This window comes from Monodon monoceros, unplaced genomic scaffold (genome assembly GCF_005190385.1).
Source record: "Monodon monoceros isolate NGI ecotype Baffin Bay Population unplaced genomic scaffold, NGI_Narwhal_1 Super_Scaffold_16, whole genome shotgun sequence".
NCBI lineage: Eukaryota > Metazoa > Chordata > Mammalia > Artiodactyla > Monodontidae > Monodon > Monodon monoceros.
Window position 1 is genome coordinate 73,069,628 of NW_021703772.1, and position 15,198 is coordinate 73,084,825.

General features: G+C 38.9%; 2 protein-coding genes across 7 annotated transcripts in view; one reads left to right on the forward strand and one right to left on the reverse strand.

The window, feature by feature from the left end:
- Positions 1 to 15,198, forward strand: part of CCDC148 (coiled-coil domain containing 148) — a 408,125-nt gene that overhangs the window by 316,849 nt on the left and 76,078 nt on the right. The gene's annotated exons all lie outside the window — the stretch shown is intronic.
- The window catches only part of UPP2 (uridine phosphorylase 2), a 44,069-nt gene that overhangs the window by 11,494 nt on the left and 17,377 nt on the right, over positions 1 to 15,198 (reverse strand). For all 3 annotated transcript variants that reach the window (XM_029224761.1, XM_029224764.1, XM_029224763.1), the window contains exons 3-6: positions 14,781 to 14,939; positions 7,792 to 7,906; positions 4,423 to 4,632; positions 1,924 to 2,070 (exon numbers count right to left, since the gene is read on the reverse strand). In XM_029224761.1, coding sequence (XP_029080594.1) covers positions 1,924 to 2,070; positions 4,423 to 4,632; positions 7,792 to 7,906; positions 14,781 to 14,939 — 631 coding nt within the window. The remainder of the gene's footprint in view (positions 1 to 1,923; positions 2,071 to 4,422; positions 4,633 to 7,791; positions 7,907 to 14,780; positions 14,940 to 15,198) is intronic.

Sequence of the window (15,198 nt, forward strand, 5' to 3'; positions counted from 1 at the left end):
GGCTGTATCGATTTACATTCCCACCAACAGTGCAAGAGGGTTCCCTTTTCTCCACACCCTCTCCAGCATTTATTGTTTGTAGATTTTTTAATCTAGAGGATGACTATGAAAATAATTTAAAATCACAAAGAATAGTTATATTGATTAGTCCTTGTGAAAATTATGTTTTACTTCAGTAGGTTTTCTTGGTGTTGGTCAGAGATTAGTGGTTCTATTGGAATAATTTCGCCAAAAATAAAAATGCATGCCACACACATATTTGGTTTCTTAATGCCACTCTCCACCCAAAGGAAGCAGAGATTCTTGGAGAAATGGCTGATCCCAGACCTGAGGCAAGGAAAGTGTAAGTGGTACCTAAGAACCCCGTTGTGCCTGAAAGCAAGAAAATTCTCAAGAGTTAAGAGAATTATGCCAGAAGGACAAAAGAGTGCACTAGAAGGGGCTCTTCCTGGCCACATTTGGGATAATTTGAGTATCAAAAAGAATAATGACAGAAACTGCTTATAACACACTGCTTTGAACAAAATCCACCAAACAATAATGACTCCCTGCCACCAAAAAGAAAAAAGAGAGAGAAGAGCGTGAGAAAGAAAGGCTCTTCTTAAAAGAATGCTAGCTAACAAACGTAGGAGGAATGATGGAATTAGAAAATCATCATTTGTATTCCATGCTAAAATCACTGGGAAAAGATGATTGGGTTACAGGATATTCGTTCACACAGTGCCAGATTATCATCCCAGAAGTTACTTGCTACTTTCAGAGAGAAAACATTAATTTTTCAGAGGAGGGAGATGGGCAGTTACCCCTTGAGCCAAGTGATCCAACTTGAAATTACTAACAGTGGAATATCTTCACATTACCTTTCCCTGATGTGGTGCAATGGAAAGTTTACATTACTATGAAGTGTTCTTACCACATAGCTGAATCTAATCAAGCCACTAGACTTTACTTCTGCTTTACAGGAAATAAAGTGAAATCCCACGATGACAAGTACAGACAAATCTAGAACATGGATGTTCTACAAGATAACTGCCTGAACTTTTCAAAAATTCCTCTGTCCTGGGGTAAAAAGAAAAGTAGGGAAACTATTCTAGATGTAAAAGTATAGAGATACAATAACTAAGCAATACAGTGTATAAAGTTAATTCAATATTAGATTAAAATAATCTTTAAAGATATTTTTAGGAAAATCAGAAAATTTAAAAATGGAATGGATGTTAAATGATGTTATGAAATGATTTTTACTTTTCTTAAATATTTTTTTTTTTGGTTTGGTAATTGTGGTCATTAGGAGGACATCCTTATTCTTAGGAAATGATGCTAAGTTACAAGAGTTAAGTGACATAATATTTATACTTTATATACAATGATTCAGGAGAAAAAAAGCAAATAGGTGTGTTTGTGTACATGTGTGTATATATATGTATGTATATATATATATATATACACACACATACACAGTATTCTTTCAATTTTTCTGTATTATTGATTTTTTTTCAAAATAAAAAAGTTGGGAAAAGCAAAAATGCATGTAAATTAACTCTAAAAACACACTACTCCACTGATGTTTTGTCCTTTGATGGACTATTTTAGGAATATTTTATTTGTGTCATATCTCAGTAAATTCAGTTGTAGTAGAAAACAGCTTCCACTACCAGGATGAAGAAAGCAGAACAATCTATCAAGTCTTGGCTATGTAACCCACTAGCTGGTGACCTTGGGCAACTTAACTTTTGACCCTTGAGGCTTGGTTTCCTCATTTGCATAACAAATAATGTCCTGCCCACTCACAAGATATTATGAGATAACCGTGCATTCAACCCAAAGTAATATATAGCTGGATTCCTTTTTCTTCTCCTGGAGAGTGAAAATAACTTCATGAAAGAGGAGAATTTGACCCTTAGGCATTCATGAAAGTCTTACCTTTTAGACCACAAAGTCTACACATGGCCGCAAACACCGTAGATTCCATTTCGATATTCCTGATGCCGGCATTATATGCTCTTTTCAAGTAATCTAACCCCTTTTCTCTGGAAAAGGAGCACAGCGCTCCATCTAGTCGACCCTGGCCTGAAAGAGAATGGAGAATGTTTAGCGACTTGATGTCCCACGGTGGCTGTGGCATCACTAAGAGGCTTGCTGTCAGCCCAAGTGCTTTGTGGCTGACTCTAACTCATGGGCCTGCACCCCAGGTAGGATAAATCTGGCCATCTGAATCATCCTATCAAAGGACCTGGGGCAAGGCTGTGCGCAGCTCAAGAGTCTCACACAGGAATCTCCATGGCACTGAGCTCCCCCAGCTCTGGGGCAAGTGACCATTGAATGGCCGCAGCAGCCAGCACTGTGCCCAGAGACAGCAGGACCTGGAGGGTCTCTGGAAGATCTGCCCTTTGAGGAAAGTCTCAGGTTGCACCTGCGACTGGCGGCTGGCCCAGGGACAGGTGCTGGGGAGGAAGAAAAGGCTCCAAGCCCCAGTGATGATCCTAAGCTACTTGAGGATCAGGGTGGTGGTTTGGACCTTGCAGCTCCATCTGTGCATCATGACCATGGTAACCATACACAGATGGTCGATTTGTCCACCTTTTCCCTGCCACACACCTCAGGCTGCACGCCATTCTTTTGCGATCACATTTTCCCTTCTAGGCTGCTCTCGGTGTTTACTTAGCACTTGAATTCCATCTGTACCAACCAGTGGGGCCAGAAGGAGGTGGAGAAAAGCCTGATGCTGTTACTCCTCCTCCACTGTGGCTGCGCTGGGAACAGGCTTCACCGCATCCCACCCCCAAGGGCGTCCTCTTGAAGTAGGGAGGCCAGTAGACTCTGTCACCATCTATATTGCAAAATCCTCTTTTTTGTTTTTTATTTTTTTGCGGTATGCGGGCCTCTCACTGTTGTGGCCTCTCCCGTTGCGGAGCACAGGCCCCGGACGTGCAGGCTCAGCGGCCATGGCTCACAGGCCCAGCCACTCCGCGGCATGTGGGATCTTCCCGGACCGGGGCATGAACCCGTGCCCCCTGCATTGGCAGGCAGACTCTCAACCACTGCGTGACCAGGGAAGCCCCTCTTTTTTCCCTTTCCTGTATCTTTCATGCTATTTCCATCCTTGCTGTCTGCTTCTGCTTGTGCCCTCCTTCTTAGGGCTGCCTGCCAACACCTCTAATGCAGTGCTATTTTAGCCGATTCAAACTCAGATGTCCCACAAGTTAAGCAGGTAATGTCAACGAGGTCTGCCTGTTGGAAGGGAGCAGCCTCACCTCACCTTCAGTGAATGTAGCCCCAGATGTGGGCCGAGGCTTGCCAGGGCTGCCATGAATAAATTATTTTATATTTTTAATGTTATGTTATTTCAAGAAGCCAAAAATCTGGATTTTCATATGAAATCTCCAGAAATTATAAATGTTGGCAAAATAATTCATATTCTAAAAAATACTGTGCAGCCCAAAGAAAACATTGACTCCAATGGGTACCATTTGCAAGTTCTGGCTTAAACCCGTCAGTGACCCTCCCCAAGAAGGGGCCAGTGGCCTGAGACAAAGTCTCAACCCTATCACACCCAAAGTGGCCCCTATTTTATAACACATATGTGGTGACAACACCTTTACTAACCTGAAGTAATGTTTATAGATAATATATCTCCATATATAACTGTTTAGAATTCAATATAATAGTCTAGGTTTGATCCAAAGGGAAAAGAAAAGAAGAATAATTTAAAATGGGGTAATATGTAGTTTGATGAACATACTCAAATGCAGCTACACTGTAAGATTTCTAGAATGCTCTCCAAGGAATGGTACCAACCCTGGTTAGATTCTTTCTTGTGGAATGAGCAAGGTCTGTCCTGGAGGGCGTTTTCTCCTGGCCCTCCCCGCTTGTGGCAAGAGCTGCTACTTGGGAGTCACCATCACTTTTGTTCCTAAACTTGATTTGGGGACATTTTACTCATGGCCAAGAGAAAAAAGAACTGCTGTGAGACTACCCCATCCCTTTGGGATTTCCTCCCCCAAATATCTCTTCCCATTTCCTGATTCCCACTCTTTCCTGGGTACCAGATCCCTTCCAAGGTACAGGTGACTGTACCTCAAAATGGAAGAAACATAGAAGCATATCCCCCTTTTCCGATTTAAATTAAAGGCATCAACAGAGATAAGATTTTGCTAACATCACAAATTGCATTTGAGTATCCAATTTGTTCTAGGAGGATTAAACCTACTCTGAAAATAAATTCATTATGTGTGTGTCTCCACCGCTTATTATGTCCTTACGTTCCTATGCTTTAGTAAGTTGAAAAGGCTGTTTCAGTTCCTTTTTTAATCCCCAACTATGAATTTCTAAAGTGGAGTTTTTAATATAAATTGTGGGTTTGAATAACAAAGTATTGCTGGCAATTTTCTGCTGCTTTCACAGTTTATAAATTCTTCTCACCTTCATAAAAATCATAGGTACACATCGTATGTCCAATGAGGGTTGGGAAGTCAGGAATTTCTTTGCTACAGTTGAATAGTTCCTCAGCCAGTTCTTTGTCAAGTTCAGTACTTCTGGTGACAACATTGTCCAAGATTACCTGTTCAAACCGGGGCTTAAAAAAGGAGTCTACGGCTCTATCTGTTATTACAACAGACCCTGGTGCAATCCCTGCAGTGTGGGAATAAATAGGTGGTTACAGAAGAATGTCACTTAGGTTTACTTTTGACACATAGTATGTAATCTCTTCTGCCAACATTAATTAATGCTAGTTGCTAATGATTCTCCCCATTTTCATCTTTAAAATTATTTTCTTTTCCAAATGCAATTAAATAATAACATTCCGAACAGGCATTTACATTTGCTTTCTTTCCAGATTCACATTTACAATGTGATTGGGTTTAAATTTCAAGACAAACATGACTCTTGGACATGCAAATTAGTACTGGCCTTCAGGTTCAAATTTGAATAAAGTAGGTCAGGAATAAACTAAATGAGCCTGCCAGAAAGTAGTTTTCATAAAGTGATGTGACTACTTGATATTTAATCTTCTCTGCAACTCCTTGATTACTATAATTTCTTTGTATCTCTGTCCTCTCTTCCTTTTGATTCTCATTACACCCATTCCCTCCTCCCCTCTCCCATCCCATGTAAATTAGGCCTCTTGGCTGACCTTCCATTGCTACAAAGTCTGGCTTGCTCCTGGGACTCAGGAACTCAAGTCTCAGGGACTTGAGAAACGATTTTCTGCCAACTGTTATTCCCCTGGCCTGGTGTGTTCCCTCATCCTCCCACACACACTTTCATCAGACCAACTTCAACTCATTCTTCTGGTGTCAGCTTAAGTCACTTCCTTCAAAAGATCTGAATCCACAGAGGGGGAAAAAATTAAAAGGCAACACAGATACATTACATTCAGTTTTCCCAGGTCCAGCTTTTGACCTAGTTTTTGACCCGTTCTGATTCCTGTTTAGAGCCTGGATGAGGGGATATATATTGATAGGGCCCTAGACTCTCTCTCTGTCCTAATATTCATCATATTTTTTGTAATTACTCATTTGTTTGTCTATTGCCCTGATAAAACATAGGCTCTATGAAGGCAAGAGCAGTGTCTGTCCACTGTTGTCTCCCCAGTAGCATTGTGCCTATCACATTATAGGTATTCAATAAAAATTTGTTGAATGAGTGAATGTTTCCATAGAGATGCCATAGACAGAGATCTGCAAACTACAATCCATGGGCCAGATCCAGCCCATCTTTGTAAATAGAGCTTTATTGGAACACAGCCACATTCACTCATTTGCATATTTTCTATGATTGCTTCCACACTCTAATGGCAGAGTTAAGAAGTTGCAACAGAAACCATATGGCCTGCAAAGCCTAAAATATTTACTGTCTGACCTTGTATAGAAAAAATTTACCAACCCCTACCATAGCACATAGCCATATCCTTCTGGGTTCTTAATAAATTCCAATGTGGATCAACATGGGGTTAATTTAGAAGATCCAGCTAGACCCCCAAGGTAGGCTCTGATGATAGAGCCTCGGTGAGTCAGATACTTTTTAAAGGAATCAAACAAGTATCTTCTTGAATTATTCACAGTGTCCTAAAAACAGGAAAGTGACTGAGAAGGAAGTTGAAAATGTGGAAATCAAAAATGAAGTTATTCACATGACATCCTAATATTTAGATGTATTAGAGCATTTATATCCCAGTTAAAGTCTCTTAAAGGCCAAGACACTGTTTATTTGAGTACCTCATCATCATGAAGTTTTGTTGGCTCATCTAAAGAGTGGTAACATCAGCAAAAAAAACAAAAACAAAAACCCAACAAGCTACACCTCCTTCATCTCCAAATCAAAGTTTTTAAGACAAAACAAACACATCTTATTGATAAGCTAAGAGTTCTTAATGAGAACAGAACTTCAAAATGATGGATAATCCACAACGGCACATTGCTTTAATTTCCCACAATTCATAGACCTTCATTGTGCTACATGGGCTATATGTATCATGTTACCATCAAACAAAAGACCTAGAATCCATGACCATGAGCTGGATGGTCAGCAGGTTGCTTTGCCCACGCTGGACACTTGTTAATATCAAGGGGCAGCCACAGCAGTCAGGGTGGTACATTGCATGGGCATGGGCTATGCAGACAGATCCTTGTATCCCACAACTCAAGAATTATGAGCAATCTTAATAACAGTGTTATCCATTTCATCCCCAAATGCATCATTCCCTACTATTGCTTATTTGGGATAATATTGGATAAACAACAGTCCAGAAGGATGCCTGATCTAATAATGATTGCTAACATTCTCCTTCTCTTTCTGGAGGGACATCCACAGATGTCCTTCTTTAATCCATCTGTGAGGGCCTTGGCTGGACTTTATTCCTGTACCACAGCTGTGGAAAGGGCATGATATTTTTGAACATGTTTGTTTCTAGTGAAGGATGACTTAGCCACCTGTGTAATTCTAAGACCAAAATCTCAGCCTTTTTTTTTTTTTTTATAATTCCCATTCAGTCCTGTCGCTCTGTCAACCAAACATTTCCAGTTACAATGCCCTGTCTGTATTTGCATTTGGTGACATAGTAGAATCATCCCCTCACAAGATCTGCTCCTGAAGAAGAGGTTGAAAAAGAAGAAGGTCTCCACAGAACTTTACCTCAGCCCAGGGTGGATGTATAAACAAGGCTCCTGACTAGCTTCCTGACCAGCCAAGGAAGAAGGGAGGAGAGGAGGCTCTGAGAAAACCTTAGGAAGCATCACCCAACTCTTCCCAAAAAGCCTGGCCTGATCTCTTCTGCTGTGTTGGTGAGGAAAAGACCCAGCTAAGAAAAGGGTAGTCACTGACATGAGCTAAAAGCAATGTTTTCCTAAGAGCTATTGATGTCTGCTTACTTAGCTGATAAACAAGGCAAATCTTAGTGATTTATTTCTTTTACTTGAAAGCACTTATAAAATTCCTAAGCTTCAAAATCTATTCGAACCCTCAAAACTTACTCTTATCCTCAAAACATATTTCCTAGCAAGTTTCCACTCCTCCCTTTAAGAACACCTAAGTCCATCTGGGCAGTGGGATGTGGGATGTCTCACTCCAGGTTTCCATGCAGGGAAAAAGAGAAAGATTATATACACATGCATTTCCTTAAATTTTTAAAATTTTCTTTAAATTTAAATTTCTCAATTGCCTCAAGCCCAGCCCCCTGACACTATTTAGCCCATCTGGGCTCTGAGTACGTTGGTGTGTTACCACACCAATAGCTTACCCTGTATGGAACAACCACTTGGATTTAATAGTATATAAATCAATCCATCTCACCTATTCCCCCTGATGTACCAATTCTGATAATGGTAACGTCACAGCACCGGGCATGGTACAGTAATTTAATGAGTTCATGAAGCATAATAGAAATGGAGGGGATGCCCATGCCATGCTGTGGAGAGAAAAGGGAAAGTCATTATACATCTTGCAGAATGATAACACACACAGGACATATTTACTTCCTTCATTACAAGTTAACAGCCCTCAGGTAAATTTACATAATCATTATGACTTTGCCATAGCTGAGGAAAACATAAGTCAGCTCTAACCGACGCCCACATGACATGCTGATAGATGGGTCCATCTGTGACGATGAAAGAGAGACATCTCCCTGTCAGTTAAACTGAGTTCAGCCCTCATTGTCAAGAGCAGAAGGTGGGGGTGGCGTGGTGTACTGGTGTGTCAGGGCAGTGCCATTTCTCAGTTCCCCACTGGGCTCTTCACAGTGAGTTTTGAAAAAGAGCTCTTTGCAAGATTGACTTGATTTTGAGGAAATATAGATTTGGCTACCATGTATTTAGTCCTTTTCCACTATACTAAATGAAAGAGTAAATCCATCTCATTACTCTCATGTGTCCTTGTTCATTTGTTGATAATTCTGTTGAGCTCTGAAAGGCACAAGGGTAGAGATGTGGGTTACATCTACATCTAACAATTTGGAGTATATAATGGATACACACTCAGTATATAGATCATGACTGCAACTCTGGTCTTCCTCAGCATTTGGAAGAGTAGAATCAATGTCACAGAATAAGGGTCAACACAGGTTAGAGGATTTGGCCGCTCCTGGTGGTTACAATATGTTCTAGTAATGCTCCAGAAAGGTCCTCCATGCTGGAATCTGTAGTAGCTGGAGCTAAGTTTAGAATGGGTGTCTATTTCATTCCTAATATAACACGAGAGAGTCAAATGTGGTCTTCAGTATTCTACTCTTGGGCACAAAGACTTTGTGCGCAGAAAAGCACCAGGGGCATCTTGGCAGTTAGGTGATGGCTGACACTAATTCTTCATTAACAAATCTAGAAAACTGTTACAGCCATGACCACAGTATTTTCACCTGAGTTCCCTTCTTCTCACCATCAAAAATATTAAACTATGGAAACTTTGAACCTCTGGGTTTCCCATTTTTGGTTGCCATGGAACATGTTCTGACTTCCAAATGCATTGTAAGTCTCCAAGAGGCTATCAGTCAAACTGGTATTAGTTGTATGTCCAAGATTCAGTAACACAATAATACTGTGGGACTTTAACACCTCACTTACACCAATCGACATATCATCCAGACAGAAAATTAATAAGGCAACACAGATTTAAATGACACAATAGACCAGATAGATTTAATTGATATTTCTAGGACATTCCATCTGAAAACAGCAGATTACACTATCTTCTCAAGTACACAGGTAACATTCTCCAGGATAGATCACATCTTGGGTCACAAATCAAGCCTTGGGAAATTTAAGAAAACTGAAATAATATCAAGCATCTTTTCCGACCACAACACTATGAGATTAGAAATAAATTACAGGGAAAGAAATGCAAAAAACACAAACACATGGAAGCTAAACAATACGTTACTAAATAACCAAGAGATCACTGAAGAAATCAAAGAGGAAATCAAAAAATACCTAGAGACAAGTGACAATGAAAACACGACAGCCCAAAACCTATGGGGTGCAGTAAAAGCAGCCCTAAGAGGGAAGTTTATAGCAATACAATCCGACCTCAAGAGCCAAGAAAAATCACAAATAAATAATCTAACCTTACACCTGAAAGAACTAGAGAAAGAAAAGAATAAAACCCAAAGTTAGCAGAGGGAAAGAAATCATAAAGGTCAGAGCAGAAATAAATGAAATAGAAACAAAGAAAACAATAGCAAAGATGAATAAAACTAAAAGCTAGGTCTTTGAGAAGATAAACAAAATTGATAAACCTTTAGCTAGACTCCTCAAGAAAAATAGGGAGATGACTTAAATCAATAAAGTTAGCAATGAAAAAGAAGTTAGAATGGACACCGCAGAAATACAAAGCATCATAAGAGACTACTACAAGCAACTCTATGCCAATAAAATGGCATGGACAGAAACGGACAAATACTTAGAAAGGTGTAACATTCAAAGACTGAACCAGGAAGAAACAGAAAATATGAACAAACCAATCACAAGTAATCAAATTGAAACTGTGGTGAAAAATCTTCCAACAAACAAAAGTCCAGGACCAGATGACTTCACAGGTGAATTCTATCAAACATTTAGAAAAGAGCTAACACCCATCTTTCTCAAACTCTTCCAAGAAATTGCAGAAGAAGGAACACTCCCAAACTCACTCTACGAGGCCACCATCACCCTGATTCCAAAACCAGACAAAGATACTACAAAAAAAGAAAGTTACAGACCAATATCACTGATGAATATAGATGCAAAAATCCTCAACAAAATACTAGCACACGGAATCCAACAACACATTAAAAGGGTCATACATCATGATCAAGTGGAATTTATCCCAGGGATATAAGGATTCTTCAATATACAAAAAATCAATCAATGTGATACACCATATTAACAAATTGAAGAATAAAAACCATATGATCATCTCAGTAGATGCAGAAAAAGCTTTTGACAACATTCAACACCCATTTATGATAAAAACTCTCCAGAAACTGGGCATAGAGGGAACCTACCTCAACATAATAAAAGTCATATATGACAAACCCACAGCAAACATCATTCTCAATGGTGAAAAATGGAAACCATTTCCTCTAAGATCAGGAACAAGACAAGGATGTCCACTCTTGCCACTATTATTCAACGTAGTTTTGGAAGTTCTAGCCATGGCAATCAGAGAAGAAACAGAAATAACAGGAATACAAATTGGAAAAGAAGAAGTAAAACTGTCACTGTTTGCAGATGACATGATACTGTACATAGATAATCCTCAATATGCCACCAGAAAACTACTAGAGCTAATCGATGAATTTCTTAAAGTTGCAGGATACAAAATTAATGCAAGAAATTTCTTACATTCCTATGCATTAACAACAAAAGATCAGACAGAGAAATTAAGTAAACAATCCCATTCACCATTGCAACAAAAAGAATAAAATACCTAGAAATAAACTACCTAAGTAGGTAAAAGACCTGTACTCAGAAAACTGTAAGACACTGATGGAAGAAATCAAAGATGACACAAACAGATGGAGAGATATACCATGTTCCTGGATTGGAAGATTCAATATTGTGAAAATGACTCTACTACCCAAAGCAATCTACAGATTCAATGCAATCCCTATCAAACTACCAATGGCACTTTTTACAGAACTAGAACAAAAAATCTTAAAATTTATATGGAGACACAAAAGACCCCGAATAGCCAAAGCAATCTTGAGGGAAAAAAATGGTGCTGGAGGAATCAGACTCCCTGACTTCAGACTATACTACAAAGCTTCAGTAATCAAGACAGTATGGTACTGGCACAAAAACAGAAATATAGATCAATGGAACAGGATAGAAAGCCCAGAGATAAACCCACACACATATGGTCAACTAATCAATGACAAAGGAGGCAAGGATATACAATGGAGAAAAGACAGTCTCTTCAATAAGTGGTGCTGGAAAAACTGGACAGCTACATGTAAAAGAATGAAATTAGAACACTCCCTAACACCATACAAAAAAATAAACTCCAACTGGATTAAAGACCTAAATATAAGACCAGACACCATAAACCTCTTAGTGGAAAACATAGGAAGAACACTCTTTGACATAAACCACAGCAAGATCTTTTTTGACCCACCCCCTAGAGTAATGGAAATAAAAATAAACAAATGGGCCCTAATGAAACTTAAAAGCTTTTGCAAAGCAAAGGAAACTATAAACAAGACGAAAAGACCACCCTCAGAATGGGGGAAAATATTTGCAAATGAATCAATGGACAAAGGATTAATCTCCAAAATATATAAACAGCTCATGCAGCTCAATATTAAAAAAACAAACCCAATCCAAAAATGGGCAAAAGATCTAAAGAGACATTTCTCCAAAGAAGACATGCAGAGGGCCAAGAGGCACATGAAAATCTGCTCAACATCACTAATTATTAGTGAAATGCAAATCAAAACTACAATGAGGTTATCACCTCATACCGGTCAGAATGGCCATCATCAGAAAATCTACAAACAACAAATTCTGGAGAGGGTGTGGAGAAAAGGGAACCCTCTTGCACTGTTAGTGGGAATGTAAATTGATGCAGCCACTATGGAGAATAGGATGGAGGTTCCTTAAAAAACTAAAAATAGAATTACCATATGATCCAGCAATCCCACTACTGGGCATATACCCAGAGAAAACCATAATTCAAAAAGAGTCATGTACCAATATGTTCATTGCAGCACTATTTACTATAGCCAGGACATGAAAGCAACCTAAATGCCCATTGACAGATGAATGGATAAAGATGTGGTACGTATATACAATGGGATATTACTCAGCCATTAAAAGGAATGAAATTGGGTCATTTGTAGAGACGTGGATGGATCTAGAGACTGTCATACAGAGTGAACTATGTCAGAAAGAGAAAAACAACTATTGTATATTAATGCATTTATGTGGAATCTAGAAAAATGGTACAGATGAACCGGTTTGCAAGGCAGAAATAGAGACACAGATGTAGAGAACAAACATATGGACACCAAGGGGGGAAAGCGGCAGGGGGTGGAGGTGGTGGTGGGATGAATTGGGAGATTGGGATTGACATATATACACTAATATGCATAAAATAGATAACTAATAACCTGCTGTTTAAAAAATAAAATTAAAAAAAAAAATGAACAATGCTAAAGGAAAAAAAATAAGTAAAAATGATAAACCCCCCTAATAAAGACAGCAATTAATCAGTTAAATAAAAGCAACTACAATATCAACAAAGAGAAACAAATAAAACTTATATTCTATCATGCATTGACAAAATAATACCAAAACATTAGAAAAAATGATCTGAATTGATACATGAAATACACACAAAACAGCTGTTATAGCAGACTATTTGAAGAATAGAGAAAATTTGAAGGAAACTTTAGAGAGTTACATACATACATACACACATACACGCATACAAGTATAGATGATAGGTGGAAGGAAAAAGAAGGAAAAAGATAGAATGAAAGAAAAGAAAGAAAAAGGAAGGAAGAAAGGAAGAGAAAGAGAAAGAAAGAAAGAAATCAGATGGGTAGATACATACACAAAAGATGGAAACATGTATATCAGTAATTCTGAATATGGCTACAGTTCTTTATTTGCATTTTTCTGTATTTTTTAAGTTGATCAAAATTAAAAACATTACTTAATCAAAAAAAAATGTATGTCCAAGATTAACAAGACTGGACTCTACTACTAATGAGTAAACTCTCTAAATCTCATTTCCTCAATTGTATATTAAGAAAATGAACCATTATTTAATCTATTAGGTTCCTCCTAAATCAGATATTTGATAGGTTTATGATTATCACTTAATATGTGGCATGGTGATAAAATGACAAATGGGCTTGTATGTTTCTGCTAGACTCTCTCTCTCTTTCTCTGTCTCTCTCTCTCTCTCTCACACACACACACACACACACACACACACACACACACACACACCCCTCAGCAGCTGCTGGAGAGGAAGAATTTTCAAAGAAGTGGTCTCAACTGGAAATCCTCTTTCTGCCTAGTGAGGCTCATTTCTAATTGTCTGACCCCTCTGGACATGATGCATATTTCAGTTCTTTTTCCCTGATGGACAGCAGGATCAGTCTACTGCCGTTTTTATATCTTACTCTGAAGTTTTACTACTTGTTTATGATAGTTTCACATTTTTATAAATTTTACTTTTCTGTCCTTACCCATTTATTGTGCAAAAAAAAGGACAAAGAGTTGTAGTCTAAAAGTCAAGCAAAAGTTAGCAAGACAAAATGTGCCAAGATCTGGGGATACTCAGTTTCTTTCTAGTGTAGCTTTCTGTAATTGTTGAATGAACAAATGAACAAATGGATTCTCCCATGTGAGCCCAAAGCAGGTTTCGTGTATTTTGTCCCAGAGGGGAGACCAACTTGGCTGTCCCACTGGTGTTGCATAATTTTCCCTTCTTCAGTCTAGGCTTCCAGCCATGATCATCCATCCTTCCATCTCCACGTACTATAGAGCAATTGATAGATAGTTATTCCCCGGTGCGGGAGTCACATATAATCCAGCTCCTTAGAATTATCACATCTCTGCAGTGGATTCTTCCCTTGTCACCTGGCATGCTTAGCTGTGCCCCTTATGAGGGCTGCAGTGTACAGATATGTACAGACTCATAGCTATTGTTTCAGAATACAGCCCTGTGGCAGAGAGACCCACTTGGAAGGCAAGCTGGGTGCACATGCATGTACATTCTGCTAAGTGTATGCTATCCTGAGTCCAAGAGGGAAACGGTCTCTGTGTTCCCTAAAATTGCAAGTCATTCCACTTTCATATTGTCTCAGGACACTGTGTGTCCAGAGCTGTTAACATATTCTAAATACAGGAGAGCAGTTTGCAAGAGCTCCATGGAAATGTATTAGCAGCTTTTCAGTGAGCTTATTACAGTGTTAAATGGCACAACTTGGGTAATCCTGAAAATTGGCCCCTGTGTACTAAAAGCCCAACATTCCCAAAGCTGGATAAAGGGTAGAGGAGAAAAAATTGCTGGTGGCTTATTAATCAGTTACAAACTAAAGAGAGGAAGTGTGTTTTGAGGGTTTTTTCTCCTAACTTGCATAGCTAAGTGGTAACTAATAAAGCAAACCAAAGTAACACTGAATGTTATTTTCTGCCCCTAGGACTTTTTCCAACTATGAATGTCACACCTGGACACTTAATTTATTGTGTGAAAATGCAAAGCAGGAGGGGAAAAAGAACTCCTGTATTTGGAAGTTCCCACTTTCTTTTGCTAGCTTGTGATGACTACGTGACGTGCAGCCATTGAGTACTTACACTGATAGAGAGCACGGGACCAATTTTGTACATACAATATCTGTCAGTCCCGGCGCAGATGTCCTTGATGTCTTCTTCACTGTCTTCCAATCTGAGCTCCTTGTGCATAAACAGTGCAAATGCTTTCATTCTGTTAGGGCTTCCACCAACGCAGACAAACTGTTAATAAAAATAAACAATAACCTGCCTTAGTAACTGGGATAAAAAGCAAGGGTCAGCTTTCAACTTTAATGTTTTTATTTTTCAATTATATTCTTAAGGGTATATGTAGATGTTATGGGTTATGTTCATGAGTTAACTAATTGGCATCATTAACCGGTAAATAAGGCAACCAGAAACATAGTTTATGTACATAATTAGTAATGAGAAAGATAATCACAAAATCAAAATAAGTGTTGATTTTGTTCAGGTGGGTGTT